Source organism: Jaculus jaculus, chromosome 19, assembly GCF_020740685.1.
Source record: "Jaculus jaculus isolate mJacJac1 chromosome 19, mJacJac1.mat.Y.cur, whole genome shotgun sequence".
NCBI classification, from domain to species: Eukaryota; Metazoa; Chordata; class Mammalia; order Rodentia; family Dipodidae; genus Jaculus; species Jaculus jaculus.
This window is the reverse complement of record NC_059120.1, coordinates 18,244,590-18,262,556: the sequence shown is the minus strand read 5'-3', so window position 1 is coordinate 18,262,556 and position 17,967 is coordinate 18,244,590. Positions and strand designations below refer to the sequence as shown.

General features: G+C 46.1%; 1 protein-coding gene across 1 annotated transcript in view; it reads right to left on the bottom strand.

Moving 5' to 3' along the window:
- Positions 1 to 17,967, bottom strand: part of Lrrc8c (leucine rich repeat containing 8 VRAC subunit C) — a 101,781-nt gene that overhangs the window by 25,228 nt on the left and 58,586 nt on the right. The window contains exon 3 of the mRNA XM_045138302.1: positions 15,435 to 15,576. Coding sequence (XP_044994237.1) covers positions 15,435 to 15,572 — 138 coding nt within the window. The 5' untranslated portion in view covers positions 15,573 to 15,576. The remainder of the gene's footprint in view (positions 1 to 15,434; positions 15,577 to 17,967) is intronic.

The window sequence follows — 17,967 nt, the reverse complement described above, 5'->3', positions numbered from 1 at the left end:
AGAGAATGGGCGCGCCAGGGCTTCCAGCCTCTGCAAACGAACTCCAGACGCGTGCGCCCCCTTGTGCATCTGGCTAACGTGGGACCTGGGGAACCGAGCCTCGAACCGGGGTCCTTAGGCTTCACAGGCAAGCGCTTAACCGCTAAGCCATCTCTCCAGCCCCACATGTGCACTTTTGTATGACTGGTAAAGGGGAAATTCAGGGCTACCGAAAGTGCATTATTACTGTCAGTTTCTGTAAACCCTGGCCCTCCTCCTCTGCTTCCTTCATGTTTTACTTCTCATGTTTGCTTTTTTCTCCTCCACTACCATAACTGGACATTCATTATATACATTTGGGGAGTTTATAAATTTCTCAAAAAATTCTTATTGGAATTAAAAATATTGCTTTGTATTTATAAAATAATATTTGAAGCACTGACATACTTATAAATTCATTATGTGCTACTCCAAACATGCAACATCTTTCTATTTCTTAAAATTATCTTTTTTAAAAAACTTTTTTTTTCAAGATAGAGTCTTGCCCTAGCCCAGGCTGACCTGGAATTCACCATGGAGTCTCAGGTTGGCCTTGAACTCATAGCAATCCTCCTACCTCAGCCTCCCAAGTGCTGGGATTAAAGGTGTGCACCACCATGCCTAGCTAAATCACCTCTTATGTCACTTGCTAAACATCTAAATGTTTCCTATGAAGGTCTTTTCTTGGTTAGTTCAATTCCTGGGTACTTAGTTTCTTCTGCCATTCTCAATAATATTTTATTTTTTCCTTTTATGCTTTTTAGTTGGTATTTATCTTTCCAGTGGGCAGTTGTGGTGGTTTCTATTTATTGTCAATTTGACAACTGGGAAACTATCCTGTGGGCCTGCCTGGGAAGGATTATTTAGGTTAGGTTATTCCCTCCCAACCCCCACCAGGCATAAGTGTGAGGGATTATCTACATTAAGTTAACCTCTGGGCATGAGTGTAAGGGAGCATCTTGATTGGATAAACTGAGGTTTGAAGACCCACCTGAGCTGTGGCAGTACCCTTCCTCAGGCCAGGGTAACTAGAAAACCACCAAGCACTCGCTCTCATTGCTCTCGGATGGCTCCTGACTGGGGATGCGTCACTCTCACGGCTGCCCTTTCCCTGCCCTGGTGGACTAGACCCTCAGTGTCAGCCATATTAGTCCTTCCTTTCTTCCTTAGCCTGATATTTGTTAGGTATATTGAACCAGCAAATGAGAAAGCATACAACAGCATGCTAATTAATTAATTAATTATTCCTTTTCCATACAAAGTGTCATGTAGCCCAGGCTGGCCTCAAACTCTCAAAGGAGCGTAGGAGCCTGGCCTTGAAATTCAGATCTTCCTGCCTCAGCCTCCAGAGTACTGGAATCCAGGCGTATGCTATCACGTCTTGCTTATTTTATGTATATTTTTACATATGAATGTGAGATACTCCAAAATGCTAGGAATTATAAAGTGAATGTAACAAAAAAATGTAAGGGAAGAAACAGCAACAGGCATCATCCTAAACAACAGGCTCTAGATAGGTTACAAACGTCCCAGCCTCCAATCCAAGAGCAGTTCGGTGTTAGCCTCTCCTTCCCCACAGAGTCTTGATGGCTGAGGGTGGCCAAGAGTCTCCAGTGTTCCCAGGGGAAAGGAAGAGAGGACTTTGAGAGGAGCCAAGTTCGGACAGAAGAGGAAGGGTAGATCTGCTTGACATGTGAGGATTTAGAAATCTCAGGCCCTAGTAAACTTACTTAATGTAGCACTTTCTGTTTGCGTCTGGGTCTCACTATGTAGCCCAGGCTGGCCCTGAATGTCTGATGATCCTCCTGCCTTTGCCTCACAAATGCTGGGATCATAGGCATGCACCCATACCTGCCTAACACAGCTCTTTAAACACGAGTTTTGAAGATGTACACACAGGAAGAAAAAAATAAAAGAAACTTGCCGGGCGTGGTGGCGCACGCCTTTAATCCCAGCATGTGGGAGGCAGAGGTAGGAGGATCTCCATGAGTTCGAGGCCACCCTGAGACTACATAGTGAATTCCATGTCAGCCTGAGCTACAGTGAGACCCTACCTCAAAAAACAAAACAAAACAAAACAAACAAACAAAATCTACATCATCGATCTCTGCAATATAAGTTATCTTGGTAAGCCATCAAGCTGTCCCAGCCTGTGCGAGGTGACTCTGGGTACAGGCTAAGCCCTGCCTTCCATCTCAGATGCAAACATGTTTGTAGCCCAAGGGTTGAAAAAACACTGAGAACAGCTGGAAGACAGGCCATTGCCCAGGCTGCCTGGTGCCCCCTCTCAAACTTAAGACGCGAGCAGAGGTAATTATTGTTTATGCCATAGTATTAAAATGCCTGTGGTGGCAACTATTTATTGGAAGCCTCATGCCAGGGCAGCACCCTTGATTGATGGATGCCTCCAGGTGACTGGTTTTAATGGGCTTCCCCAGTGCTTTCTGCTGGGTGTTGGCAAAGGCTCGATCCAGCGTTCTGTCACCTTTCCGCTCATGGCCGTTTGTCCCCACTTTTTAGTGCGGCTGCTCCAGTCATGGCTGGGTGCTGCTCAGCACCTGAGTTGGAGATCTATTCATTCTCTGCTACTTGCCATTTCTTCTTTTACCTTTTCTTGCTCTACTTTAACAAACTCACTCATTCAAAACAAAAAATACAGAACTGGAGGAACGGCTTAGCAGTTAAGGCATTTGCCTGCAAAGTCAAAGGACCCAAGTTTGATTCCCCAGGACCCACATAAGCCAGATGCACAAGGTGGTGCATGTGTCTGGAGTTGGTTTGCCGAGGCTAGAGGCCCTGATGCACCCATTGTCTTTCATTCTCTCTCTCTCTATCTCACAAATAAATAAAAATTAAAACCAAAAATACAGTCTATGATAGGTTATTTCCTCCACATAAAACAATCTCACTTGTTCCACACAGAGAACACTTGGTACTGTCAATGTTTTGTTATTTGAGGGAAAAGATGTGGCGTCAGTCAGCTGGCAACAAGACCACATTAATCCATAGTGGTGGGATAAAAAGAAATGTTCCCACTTACTGACTGGCATTCGATGGTAGCAGAGGAGGTAAGAATAGCAGAGAAATGTATGCCCTGTGTCAGACCCACGGATGAGGTGAAGGCAGCTTAAGTAGTATTCTTAGGGCCCAGACTTCATGCGGCACATTAGATTGTCAGGGTGAGAGATGACAAGAACTTTGAATGAGCCACTGTGAGAAAGAGGTCCAGACTGAGGCAGAATTTTGTAAGTAGGTGTTTCTTTGAATGTATATCCTTTGTTTTAGTGTTGAAGGCTCTTCAACATTGTTTTCCCAAGAGAAACGACGTTTCTTTCACATTCCCTAAATATCCAAGTGGAATGGAGATGCTTGGTGCATGCGGGGAAACTTCATTAAACATTTTAGATGAGATAAGATTATCCATCTATTTATCTCTTTTTATTTATGTATACTTTTTTTTGGAGACAGGGGTTCAGTCTGTAACCCAGGCTGGCCTGTAACTTACTTTGTAACCCTAGGCTGTGGTCAAACTCATGGCCAGCTTCTGTCTCATCTCCCAAGTGCTAGGATTATAGGCATGAGTCACCTTATTCAGTTGAGGTCTTTTTTATTTATTTTATTTATTTTTGGGGACAGGTCTCATCATTCAAGGCTGATCTCACAGGTTTGTGTGGTGCTAGGGATTTAAGGCAGGGCTCTGTACATGTTAGGCAAGCAACTCTCCTGAAATAAGCCATAGCCCCAAGCCCTAGATCTTCACTTTAAGTCTTCTCACTGGCGTCGGCTGCGGTTTCACCAGGACGCTGCCTATCGTCTGAAACTCAGATTTCATGCTGGACGTCCTGGGCCCTTGCTTACAGTACAAGCAGAACTCAGGGCACCAAATTATCGCAACGAACCCCTCTGAAATCCATAACTTCTCTTGCCCATGCTTTTCAGTGAGTTGCCTGTGAGCATTTTTTCACCCGAAGCCATTTGCCAACGGCTGATTTGGATAGCTCTAAATCGCAATAGGAATGGTGAAAACAGCCCTGACCAGCAAGCCCAGCTGTCCAAACGGAGCGCATGGCCCTATTGACCAGTTAGTTGGCTCTTTGGCTAAATCCACAGAGATTTTATTTTTGTGTGTAGATGGTCTCAAGTCATTGAAATAATTCTCTTGCATCTCTCCCCTCCCTCCCCAACTCATAAAGCAGGAAGTAACCATCCTGTGTGTGCCACGATCTCAAGGCAGGTTCCCGGGGCTTCCATCCTCTTATTTCTGGCTTTTAACTGCTAACTATATTTGCAACAGGCTGCCTGTGGGCGGCTGTGGATTTGGTCGTAAGATAACCTACAGCCATGGAGCAGAGATCTAAAGCAATCGGATCTTTTCCAGGAAGCAACAAGTTGACCTTTCAGGATTTAGTCTACTTTATTGAGTGTGTTGTTTCAGAATAGCATTGTTTATAGCATAAAGTTGGGTGTTTATTCTGGGTCCCTGGGGGGTGAATGACTGTAGGGGAACGGGGCATGCACTTACGCTGGGTTGATATTTGTTTTGTACGTGGACTCATGTCATCTAAAGAATGTTCTTTACACATGCTTTTATGTCACAGAAGATTTGAAAATAGCCATGTGCTTAGAAATGTGCAAATATTTGTCACATGTGTAAGACCAGTGTGCTGAGTGTAATTTTCTCCTATTGAGGTAATAAACAAAAAACAACTGAACCCCTTTCTTAAATAACCTCCACCGTGTTTCCAGAGCTTCACTGTGCTAAACCGACGTGAGCGCCCCCTTTTCGAGGTACGCAGATGACTAAAGATGGCTGGACACGGGAAGGCAATTTTCAAAATACTCAAGCTGTAGGATCACCATGTTATCATCCCTGAATGTCTGGGACTCTACCTGAGCTCTGGCCATCCAGTGTTTTCAAATCTAAGGATTAATTATAAAACATATCTTAACCACTTTAAGATTGCCTTAGAAATGGGGAAGGAATTGGAGCTTCACAGAGAACCCTTTGTGTTTCAAAGTTATCAGTCATTAAGCCAATTTCAGGGGATTATCAGCAGAACTAAGAGCTTGCATTCCTTTCCTAAGGGACAACATTTGAATTTGCAATAGGGCTCCTGGGCAGTTTTGACTTTCTTTAGTAATTTATGCCATGTTATTTCTTGTTTCTTTAATACTTAGTACTGAAGTTTTGTGTCAGGTATATAGTGAGTTTTAAAATTTTTTTAAAATAATGATCACTAGTACTTAAATATTTTATTTTTATTTATTTGACAGAGAAAGAGAGAGAGAAAGAGAATGTGCACGCCAGGGCCTCCAGCCACTGCAAATGAATTCCAGATGTGTGTGCCCTCTTGTGCATCTGGCTAACGTGGGTCCTGGGGAATTGAACCTGGGTCTTTTGGCTTTGCAGGCAAATGCCTTAACAGCTAAGCCATCCTTCCAGCCCTATAGTGACATTTTTTTTTTTAAAAAAAACCTAATCTGGGAGATGGCACAGCAGTTAAAAGCACTTGCTTGCAAAGCCTGTTGGCCCTGGTTTGATCCCCCAGAACCCATGTAAAGCCAAATACACAAAGTGGCCCATGTGTCTAGAATTTGAAGCAGCAGGAGACCCTGATGTGCCCATACTCAGTCAGCCTCTCTCTTCCTCCCTTCCTCTCTTGCAAATAACTTACAACCAACCAACCAATAAATAAATATACTCAGAAACTCAGCAAATTGATAACATTTGTCACTTTATAGTTTCCCCTTCAGTCCTATTGCACTTGCTTTTTTTGTGTGCACGTGTCGTGTGTACACGTGTGTGTTTGGACGTGCCTGTCCTGTGGGACATGTGCTGAGTTCCCCTTTATCACTCTTCATGTTGTTTCCTTGAGATAGAGTGCAGCCGTGACCTTCTTGTGGATGGGACAAAACGCTGGACCAGAAGCAGTGTATGGGAGGGAATGGTTGATTTCAGGCTGACAGCTTCAAGGGGAAGTTTATCATGGTGGAGAAAGCATGCCAGGCCTGAGCGAGATGCCAGGGTCACACCTCCACACCCACAGGAAGGATGTCCTCTGAGGGAGTCAGCCCTGCCAATGCGGGGGAGGGCTAGCCAAATACACCCCCCAACAACACAGCTCCCCCAGCAAGGCTCCAGCTCTCAAAGGCCCAGCCATTTCACCAAATTGCCACCAGCTGGGGACCGAGTATTCAAAAACATACGAGCTCATGGGGGACCATTCCATTCAGAAGGCTAGTCCCCCACCAACCCTGGAGCTGCTGGTGCTCAGTCAGAGAGGCTCACCAGTGAGCCCCAGCAATTCTCCTCTCTCTGCTCCCCACAGGACTGGGGTTACAGGTGTGGCGGCCACACCCAGCTTTTTAAAAATGTTTTTTATTTATTTACTTATTTATTTAACAGAGAAAGAGGGGGAGAGAGGGAGAGAATGGGTGCGCCAGGGCCTCCAGTCACAACAAAGGAACTCCAGATGCATGCACCCCGTTGTGCCTCTGGCTAACGTGGGTCCTGGGTAATTGAACCTGGGTCCTTTGGCTTTGGAGACGAACGCCTTAACTGTGAAGCCATCCATCCAGCCTCACACCCAGCTTTTTACATGGGTGGCTGGGGATTGAACTCAGGTCCTCATGCTCATGTGGAAAGTGTTCTTACCCACTAAGCCACCTCCCCAGCCCCTACACCTTGTTTCTAATATTGTTTTACACACCAAACTTTAGCTATAGAAGCTGTGTAAATGTGCTTTCCCCAGACACAAAATGGCCTGGATATCCATGACCTCACAGGGCCTGACACTACCTATACAAGACTGTCATAATAGGAGGAAAAGATCATGACATCAAAATAAAAGAGAGACTGATTGAGATGGGGAGGGGATATGATAGAGAATGAAGTTTCAAAGGGGAAAGTGTGGGGGGGAGGGTATTACCATGGGATTTTTTTTTATATTCATGGAAGTTGTTAATAAAAAAATAAATTTGAAAAGAAAAAAAAAAGAAGCTGTGTAACTGTAATGGTTCCTTAGTGTACCACAGCAGCGTGCGCAAGGTCAAACGGGCACAGGCTGGAGAGCCTGTCTGAGTTCTGATTCCTGGCTTTAGCCCTCTTGGCTTTAGGACAGGTTACCCCTCCTTCTACAGTTCCCAAACCTCATCTGGAAACATGGAACTGCTCTCCTTCCGGGGGTTCATTCCGGGAACTAAAGGGAGTGCATCCAGATTCTAGCACGGGCTAATAGGTTAATAGGGGAAGGCCCTGTTAACATGCTGCCTAGGAGCGTTCTTCTGCTGTGTGGCCCTGGATGGTTAACCTTCCTGACTCCGCCCCCTAAAATGGGTGGCCTCCATGACTGCATGGCCCAGTGAGGGGTTTGTGAAATGATCATTTGAAATGTTGTATTGGTGATGTTGCTTTTTTCCTTCCACTCTCACACATTTTGGGGTTGCTATATATACTCTTTGAGACCGTCACTCAGTTATCAGTCATCTTCTCGAGTCCCTAACTTCCAGGGGCAGTGGTGATGTTATCACACCTAATGTTCTCAGGAACCACGAAGGTGTTTGTTCCAAACCGAGCCTCTCACACAGTGCCTGATGAGAATGGGTGTTTGAATGGAATGGCCCAGTCCTGCCTGAATTCTGAGCCCTGTAGCCTTTGGGTTCAGAGGCAATGTTCTCCTTTCTTCTCAGATCCTTGACATCATACACATTTTCTGTATCCAGACATTGGCATCAGTTTCCCCCTTTAAGGCTGTAAAGATAAAACCACTTGGGTGAAGGGCCTAGCTGGGTAATCTGTCTAGTGTAAGAGGTAACAGGGTGGGGCTGGGTGGCCTCAGGGTGGCTGTAGGACTTCTGTACAGCAGAGACAGGAGGATGGATTTGAGTGCTGTGGTGGTTTAAATTCATGTCCTCATAGCCTTACGTGTTTATTTTTATTTTATCCATTTGCAAGCAGAGGGACATAGAGAGAAGAGAGTCAGACAGAGAGAATAGGCCCACCAGGGCCTCCAACTGTTGCAAAGTCCAGATGCATGCGTCACTCTGTCCATCTGGCCCTACATGGGTACTGGGGAATCGAACCCAGGTTGTTTGGCTTTGCAGGCAAGGGCCTTCGCTGGTGAGTCATCTCTCCAGGCCGCCTTAGGGGCAGTGTTTGGGAGGCGGAGCCCCGCTGGGGGGAGTGTCACCAGGGGTAGACCTTGGGGCTGACCCGGCCCTGTGTGTTCAGAGTCAGCTCATGCTCGCTGGTGTTTGCTCGCTTGCTCTCGGTTGAGGATGTAGGAAGTGAGCCGGTGTCTTCTGCCAGGATGAAGCTTCCCTTGGAAACTGCAAGCCTGAAATAAATAAACCCTTTCCTGCCATAAGGCTGCTTCTGATTGGGTGTCATAAGGTAACGTAGGTAGAGAAAAGGAGGTTTGTCAGGTGCTCCATTCCTCCTGAGCTCCCTGCAGACCCACCGCCCGCATTATGTTCCCCAATAGCACAGCTGAAGGTACTCTCTCTCTTCATTCCTCTGGCTCCAAATTCACCACGGGTCCTTACTGACTTTCTGCGCCCTTCCTCTTTTTTTTGCATCCCTTCCTGCCCTGGGATATGGACATAAGAAATGAGCCCTTGATCTTATTGGGCAGGTCCTGCACCAGTGATGGTGCCCTGCATGTTTGTACAGAGATTTACAGTCCTCTGAGGATCCATATCACCTTTGTCCTCTTAATCTTTGTCCTTTTTCTTGAGGCTCTTCAGACACTGCATTCCTTGCTGCCATTTTCTGTGACCACAGCCTCACAGTCTCTGAGCAGGTATGTTTATTTCTATGCACAAAATCAGAAGCTATAAGACATAAACTCCCATATATAAAAATAATATTCATTTATTTGTTTGCAAGTAGAGAGAGAGAAAGAGAGAATGAATGGGCATGCCAGGGCCTCTAGCCAACTCCAGGTGCATGCACCATTTTATGTATCTGGTTTTCATGGGTGCTGGGGAACTGAACCTGGGTCCTTAAGCTTTGCAGGCAAGCACTTTAACTGCTAAGCCCTCTCTCCAGGCCAACTCCCATCTTTTTGCCTCCCAAATAAAATGCATCAGTAGTCACCATTGCATTCTGGTAGCTGTCCTCCCCCAGATCAAGCAGGAAACCTTCCACCAGGATCCTGGATCCATCTCACTCTTTATCCTAGAGACAAGCATGCATTGCTACCTTTGAACGGCACCCCCACCCCAGGGTCTGATATCTACCTACTTACTTAATATTTCATCCTAAATGGTTAATTAACATCCATCTCAAACATAAATGCTCAAAAACAGATCTTTTCAGTCGCTCAGGCCTCAAGACACTGGAGTCACCTTTGGTATGTTTTGCTGGGTGTGTGTGTCACGTAGCATGTGTGGTGTATGCACAAGCGTGTGCCCTTGCCTGTGCTGGGGGACACTCCCCTGTGGTGGACAGCGCAGAGCATTAGGTGTTCTGTCCCACCATTCTTACCTCCATTCTTATTTGAGCTGGAGTCTCTTTATAAATACTGAAACTTGAGGGTTTTTTTTTTTGTGTGTGAGCCAGGGTGCTTCCCTCTTCTTTGCACCCCTTTATGGGACTGGGATTCTAGGCACATTTGGCCATACCCAGCTATTTATCTGGGTTTCAGGCTCCCTCAAGCCCTTACGCCTGTGCAGAAAGTTCACGTAACCACTGAGCAACCTCTCTAGCCCTTTATTGTTTCTTTGCCTCTCACAGTTACCAATCAGTCTTCCAGCAAATCTTGGTAGGTTTTCCTTCGAAATGCACACAGAACTACTGTTTCCACCCTGGTCCAAGGCACCCTGGCTTCTCTCTTGCCTTGATAATTGAACTAGCATTCCAAATCTCTTTGCTTCCACCCCATACTGTGTGTCCTCTCTCTCCCTCTCTCTCCCCCACCCCTTTATCCAGGGCCTTATGAATGCATGGCAGGCAAGCACACTGCTATTGATCTACATTCCCAATCCTTGGATTCATAAGACAAGGTCTCTCAGTGGAGCTCAGTCTGCCCTGGAACTTGCTGTGTAGCCCAGGTTAGCCTTGGACTCATGAACCTTCTGCCTCAGCCTCTTGAGTGTTGGGATTACAGACATGTACCATCTACGGTGCCTGGTGCGCTTTCCACAGCTGGAGTGGTCTAGTTAACACATCAGAGGGTGACAACCTTCTGCTGGAAATGCTCTGGATGTGTCCAGCGTCACTCAGTAAAGCCACCTTCCAGGGTTGACAGGCCCAACACAGACTCGCTGCGTCCTCATCTATGACTGGTCTCATCTGGCTTCACTTTCAACATCCCAGGAGACCCCTGCTGGCTCAGAACGTGATCAATGGACATCCTACATTCACCTCAATACTCAGACTCATAAGACATGAACCTCATGTGGTATCAGAATCACGGACATCAGTAGGGCGACAACTCACCGGTCACAGCTTGTGCCATCGGCTCTGCTCCCCTGAGAAAACCTTCTCAGCTGGCCATGATGGTCCATACGGCCAACCTGCCTTGCCAGTCCACGCAGACACAGGGAGCATTTCCACGCCGGCCATCTCTTGTAGGTTCCCAGACACATCTTTGACACGTGAGGGGGGATATGCCGAGATACAAACGCCACCAAAATCACAGACAGCTAACCGAGTAGCTTCCTCCCACGCATTTATCACTCGGACCTAACACAAGCTGACCAACCAGTGGCCGTGTGTATCACGGAAAATGTTGCCTAGTAACACAGTTAACATTCTACCTTTATTGGATCTCCAGGGAAACAGCTAGAAGGCTGAGGAGGAAGGAAAGGAGTAAAATTCTGCAGGAAGGTGAAGGGTCCTGTGGTCTGTCTGTGCCCTGGCTCCCGAAGATCTAATCCTGGAAAGCCCCCTCAGCTTCCTGTGTCTGTCCCGTGTCCTGTGTCCTTCAATGTCCTGCGTCTGTCTGTGCCCTGGCTCCCGAGGCTCCGATCCTGGAAAGCCCCCTCAGCTTCCTGAGTGAAAGCCACACCTTGTCCCGTTGCCTTCACTTTCATGTGGATTACAGGGCTCCCTTTAATCCATGAGTTCTCGGGTGGTTTCAGTTACCCACAGTCAAGTGGGCCACTAAAATATTTAGTGGAAATTTCCAGAAACCAACAATTCATACATTTTAAATCACATGCCATGGTGAACAGCATTATATTAGTCACTTAATAATTTATCTTGGTTTCCGTGTTGACGATTTCAGGGCACCTCAGGCCTTTTCTTCCGGTAACTCTTACTTCAACAATGGCCTCAAAGCACCAGGAGCAGTGACGCTGGCAACTGGGATATATCAAAGGGAAAGTAAGTGCCTCCTTGAACAGAGAAGGTAAAAGCTCTTGACTTAAACAAGAAAGAAAGAAAAACCAATCATATGCTGGGCTGGGGAGACAGCTCAGCACTCAAAGGTGCTTGCTTGTAAAAATTCATCTGCGGAGGTTGCTGAGAGATCCATGGTGAGTCACAACAAACAGAGAAAACCAGGGTTTGGTAAGATCTACTATGAGTCCTGGAATACAATCCCAGGAGACCACTGTATGTAATGAAAATGTTACACTTATTTTATTATGATGGGGGGGGGTTGATGGGTGGCTGGTAGAACTTCTTGCCACTGCAAACAAGTACCAGACTCATCTGCCATTATTTTTGTCATCTGGCTTTACATGGGTACTGGGGAATAGAATCTGGCCGGCCGGCTTTGCAGGCAAGAACCTTTAACAATGGGGCCATTTTCCCAGCCCCTTGCTGCATGTCAGTTACTGATTTCACTTCTTTTATTCACTTCTTTGCCCATAGACATTTTCATCTTTTCTCATTTTATTGATAATTCCTAGCAGAGCGACACTTGTTTTCTGTTCAGATAAATTGGAGTTCTTTCTCTCTTCCAGACTGGCTTCTCCGTGGAATCCTTTCTTTGGTGCAGGAAGAGGGAAAAAACGTTTTTGTTTGGTTATGAGATAGGGTCTCATGTAGCCCAGGTTTGCCTTCAATTTGCTCTGTAGCAAGGTTGGGATTCAACTCCTGATCTTTCTGCCTCCACTGTCCCTCTGCTGCTGATCATGGGTGTGTATCATCATGTCTGGCAGCAAAATGTTTTTACCACTCAACTAGAAGGTAGAATGGTAGCTGGGCGTGGTGGCGCATGCATTTAATCCCAGCCTCTGGAGGCAGGGATAGGAGGATTGCCAAGAGTTCAAAGCCACCCTGAGACTACATCGTGAATTCCAGGTCAGTCTGGGCTACAGCAAGACCCTATATAAAAAAGAAGAAAGAAAGAAAGGGAGGGAGGGAGGGAGGGAGGGAGGGAGGAAGGAAGAAAGGAAGGAAGGGAGGGAGGGAAAGAAAGAAAAAAGAAAAGACAGAATGGTGTAAGGGACTGAGGGCAAGGGCTCTGGTTCCAAAGTGCCTGGCTTTGAGTAAAGGACTTGCTACCCACATTGAGGGATTTTCCCTAATCTCTCTATACCTCAGGATAACAACGGCCTTTGTATTTAAGAGTTGATGTGAGGACAAAAGGCCAACTCACAGTAGCTGTTATTAATATCCACGTTTAAAAGGTCTTTATTTTCACACTAATGCCTCTAGATATTTCTATTTCCTCTTCCAGGCATTCAGATATTCCTGAACGTCATATCCACCCACAGCCTCTACCTGAACTTCCATTCAATTTTCTAACCATGGAGACTAAGAGTTCTTGGGCTCAGTTGCTACTTTTCTCTCCTTAGTCTGTGAGTGGGTGGAGAACTGCCTGCTGTCACTCAGCACACCTTCCTTCAGCTTGGGACACACGCCTCACTCTGGTGCCCGCCTATTCCTGCAGCCCAGCCCCCCGTGCCCACACAGTCTTGTCACGGCTGCTCCTCACAGCTCTCCACCTCCCCCGTGGCTGACTCTGCCACAGGCTCGACACGACTTCCTGGCTAATAACACGCAGCCTGTGCCAGCCCTACTGACGGCTGCCCAAGGATGCTGTGTTAGTCCTCATTAGTCATGCTTGGGAGCACCCCCTTCTCTTTCTAGAACCATCTCCTACTCCAGCCCTTGCTTCCCAAACTAGCTTCAGCTTGTTCTCCAAGTTTGTTTATTTATTTATTTGACAGAGAAAGAGGGAAAGAGAGAGAGAGAGAGAGAGAGAGAGAGAGAGAGAGAGAGAGAGAGAATGGGTGTGCCAGGGCCTCCAACCACTGCAAACAGACTCCAGACGCATGCACCCCCTTGTGCATCTGGTTAACGTGGGTCCTGGGGAAATCATACCTAGGTCATTTGGCTTTGCAGGCAAATGCCTTAACCACTAAGCCATCCCTCCAGCCCTTGTTCTCCAAGTTTTAATACAACCATGATATGTAAGCTACATGAAGTCCCCTCCTTTCCACCCCTTTCTGACCCATGGCTTCTGCAACACAATTTCTCCTGATTACTATTTTTCCTCTAGAAATGGACCACACACAGGCAGGTAACCATGTCCTCCAAGGTATGTAAAATATGTCTGGATTCAACATCACAGCATTTATACAAAATATAACTGATTGGGTTATATTTTAATTCAGAACTAAACATTGGGTAAAATTCTGATAACTCACCAAAATAGGAATCCTGCTGCAAAAAGTTAAGCTTAAATATAAAAGATGAATAAAAACAACAACAACCAAGCAAGATTGGAATCCAGGGGAGAGCCAGTCCTCAGATAATTACCCCATCTGGTACTGGAAGGTGCTACATGAGCTACCAGGGGAAAGGAGCCAACATCTATTCAAGCAACTCAAAGTCTAAGCATCTCAGAAGCAAATGACCTGACATGATGCTCACACAAGGGCAATAGTGGCACACGGCCATGGTGGGAAACCAACTGCTCTTGGATTGGCTAACAGATCTGCTCAGTGGAAAGGAAACCGTATCTGGAACTGAGAAACAAGTCAGAATCATATCCAGCTAATGATTCTGCTTTCCATTGTCAAGCTCCCACTAACCCTACACTATAAAAGTGTCTAAACCCTTTTAATTCTCTCTAAATTAATAATGATTATCCCATTTAATTTATACTGACTTCACTCTCCATTGGGGAATCTGCTTCTCTTTTTCAGATGGGAACTGGACTTGAGATAAATGACCCAGCACACTCCACCCTGACCCCAGCTGAAACCAGAAGAATTGGGGAAATAAGAATGCTGCTCTCTTAGTTAAGCTGAAATCAGCACAAGGGTGATGGAGAAAGATACTGAGGACCCTCAACACCTACCAAACCAGACATCTAGATGCCCCTAAGTGCCACCAATGAACTAGACTTAAAATGTTCCCAGCATGGCTTGGGGAATCTTGCGTAAGAGGGGGCGGAAAGATTGTTAGAGGCACAAATTGGGACATTTTGCACAGAGACATTGCCTCTCCCCCACAACTGACTGCTGCCCCCATAATGCATGACCCACAATCCCCATGGGGTTGACCTGCATCCCCAATGAGGAAGTCCTCTTCAGGAAAGGGGAAGGGAGGAGAGAAAGAATGGTACCAACGTGTGATGTTTACATACAAAATATATCCATATCTAATAATGAAAAAAAGAGAAAGAAATAGAAAAGGAGCAACAGTTCTATTTGACAATGAAAATAGCACCGTGAATCAAACTAGCATACTTCAACGTGAGTACATGATGTATGAGACTCCAATGTGAATGTATGTGTTATTCAGTTCAAAGGGAATATATATATACTAACTTTAGTATGAATGCATATACTGTACTTCAACATGAATATACATGCTATCGACTTCAATGTGAATGAGCATACTTACTTCAGAGTGAATTTATGCTTCATATATGTGTTGTATTTCAGTATAAAACCAATTCTGACAGATATCAACCCTCTTGATAGTAATGACATCAAACATTACTTGAGCAGTTGCCCTCATTGAAATCATACAAGTACTATATTTAGCTTAATTATGAAAGCCTTGTAAATAAGTATTTCAGATCCCCTGTCATGATTACAAAGTTCATATACCAACAGAGACTAGCAACTAATATTTACATGGCTAACAAGGACATCACACAGTCAGCTCTTTGTCTCTTTTCTTTTGCAGAGCTGGGCACAGAACCCAGAGATTCTTGTGCATTCCAGACAAGCATTTTCTACCAATGAGCTACAGCCCCCAGTTCAGGACAGCCAACTCTTTTTTTTCTTTTTGAAACACAGTCTCACTCTAGCCCAGGATGACCTGAACCTCACAATGTAGCCCAGGCTGGCCTCAAACTCATGCTAAATCCTTCTATGTCAGGCTCCTGAGTGCTACCATTACAGGTATGCACCACAGTGCCCGGCTGAGAGCGAGCTCTTTTAAGAGGTTTCATTCATTTCACATGTGGCTCCGGCCTCCCTGCCCTCCTGCGTCCGACACCTACCTGTAAAGTACATCCAAACACACCAATCATCAACATGGCCACGGAGAGGTAATCCGTAAACACGTCCCACCATGGCTTCAGCACCCGGAAGGCAGGCTGCTGCTCAGAGAACTGCCGGAATTCCGTCACCGGAATCATGTTTCTGAGAAAGGAAAGATGGCTGGTGAATTAATTTATCCTCAAAAACCTTCACAAAAAAAAAAAAAAAAAAAAGGCCATTGTTAATACATTCGAAATGTTGCTAGGACCCAGTGGGAGCAGTGGTCTGCGGCAGACCAGGGGTTCCAAAGAGGGGAGAGTGATCACCCTGCGGGAAGAAAGAAAGAGCCACCTTTACTGACATAGAGCCTGGTAGTCAGGCTCCCTCTGTATTCCAGTGAGACAGACAGACAGACCATGGCCTATGGATTTCCTAGACTCACTTCCCTCAAAGACGCCACCAAAACCAGAGCTTGCGTGTCCAAATGTCTCTGCTCTCTCTTGCCCTCCTAACACTCTCATTTTTTTATTATTATTTATTTATTTATTTGAGAGCGACAGACACAGAGAGAAAGACAGATAGAGGGAGAGAGAGAGAATGGGCGCGCCAGGGCTTCCAGCCTCTGCAAACGAACTCCAGACGCATGCGCCCCCTTGTGCATCTGGCTAACGTGGGACCTGGGGAACCGAGCCTCGAACCAGGGTCCTTAGGCTTCACAGGCAAGCGCTTAACCGCTAAGCCATCTCTCCAGCCCACACTGTCATTTTTTTTTAAGCATCATTGCAATACTCATTTGTGTTAATGCTTTCCTAAGCCCTACTTATAAGGCATTTTTCTTACTCCCTAGGGAAGGAGCACAAGACAGCCTCTTTTCTGACTGTGTACCGTGCATGTGTGTGAATGTGCATGTTCATACGTGTGTGGATGCACGTGTGTGATGGTTAAGGTGTTGTCAACTTGATCTGTTTAGTAATCCACAGAAATCCCTTTTCTTCTCCCAGGGTGAGCCCCTCCTCCAGAGTGGGTGGCCCCTCTCAGAGGGGAACTTCATATAAGGAAGCTCTGGGTGAAAAGAGCCCCTTCCTCCCTTCCTTCCTTCCACTTGGCTGCCAGAGCTGCTCTCTGCCTTCCAGCACGGATTGAGGACCAGTGTGGACTGAAGACCCGTGTGGATCGAACCCCAGTGGCTCCTCAGGATGCCTCCAGGCCTGCAGTGCCAGATCTGGACTGCTGAGGCATCTGGCCACGTGAACCGAGCAGCTATGGGGTTCTTTGGTTCTTGGGCTTGCACCTGCTATTGGATTACCATAAACTAATCTCCCTTTTCAATATCATTCATTCTAGCGGTTCTGTTCCCCTAGAGACTGCATTGTGTGAAGGCCAGCAGTCAATGCCTCGCACCCTTCCCTATTGCTCTCTACCTGAGTTATTGACGAGGGGGTCTCTCGTGGAGCCCAGAGCTCACTGACTGAGCTATTCCAGCAAACCAGCTTGCCCCAGGGATCTAGCTGGCTCCACCTTACAACTGTTGGGATTACAGGTGTGTGCCACCATGCCTGGCATTTACCTGGGTGCCAGGGATATGAACTCAGCTCCTTATGCTTGCATGGCCAGTGCTTTACAGACTAAGCCAGCTCCCCGGCCTAGGATAACCATTCTGCTCTAGAAAGAATCGAGGGTTAGCTGGGTGTGGTGGTACACGCCTTTAATTCCAGCACTTGAGGGCAGAGGTAGGAGAGTTCAGGGCCACCCTGAGACTATACAGTGAATTCCAGGTCAGCCTGTGTTAGAGCAGATCCCTACCGAAAAAAAAAAAAAGAAAAAAAAAAAGAAAAAGAAAAAGAAAGAAGAGAGGGACTGGAGAGATAGCTCAGTAGTTGAAGGCACTTGCTTCCAAAGCCTGACAGCCTGGGTTCAATTCCCTAGTACCCACGTAAAGCGAGATACACAAAGTGGTATGTGCATCTGGAATTGGTTTGCTGTGTCAAGAAGTACTAGTGTGCCTAATTCTCTCTCTCTCTCTCTCTTCTTGCATATAAATTAAAATACTTCAAAAATCAAAAGAGGACGCTGATGGTGGGGGATCTGAGTGTCCTATTTTTTCCTACCCTTAGCACTTTTGTCTCTCTCTGTCTCTTTTTTTAATCTTTCTTTTCTCTGCTTCTAAATCTTCTCATTAATTACTTAAGCTTATCCTGATATTCTCCTCTGAGGAATTAGTTTGTCCTGGAAATCTGCTATAGTTTGGGTAAGCTCCCCAAGGATGTGTTCATCACCCTGTGGTGCTCCTGAAAAGGGGTTGGAACCTTTAAGATGTCAGACCCAGTTAGGTCCCTGGGGTACCCCTTGAAGGAACTCTTGAGACCCTGGTCCCTTGCCAGTCTCTGTTTTCTCACTGTCATTAGGTGAAAAGGCTTTCTCTGTCACAAGCTTGATGAACTCTTGATGAAATTTTTCACCACAGACATCAAGACAATGGGCCACAGACCACAGTCTGAAGCCTCTAAAACCATGAACTGAAAACAAACCTTTCTGCGTCTGAAGTTGATTTAC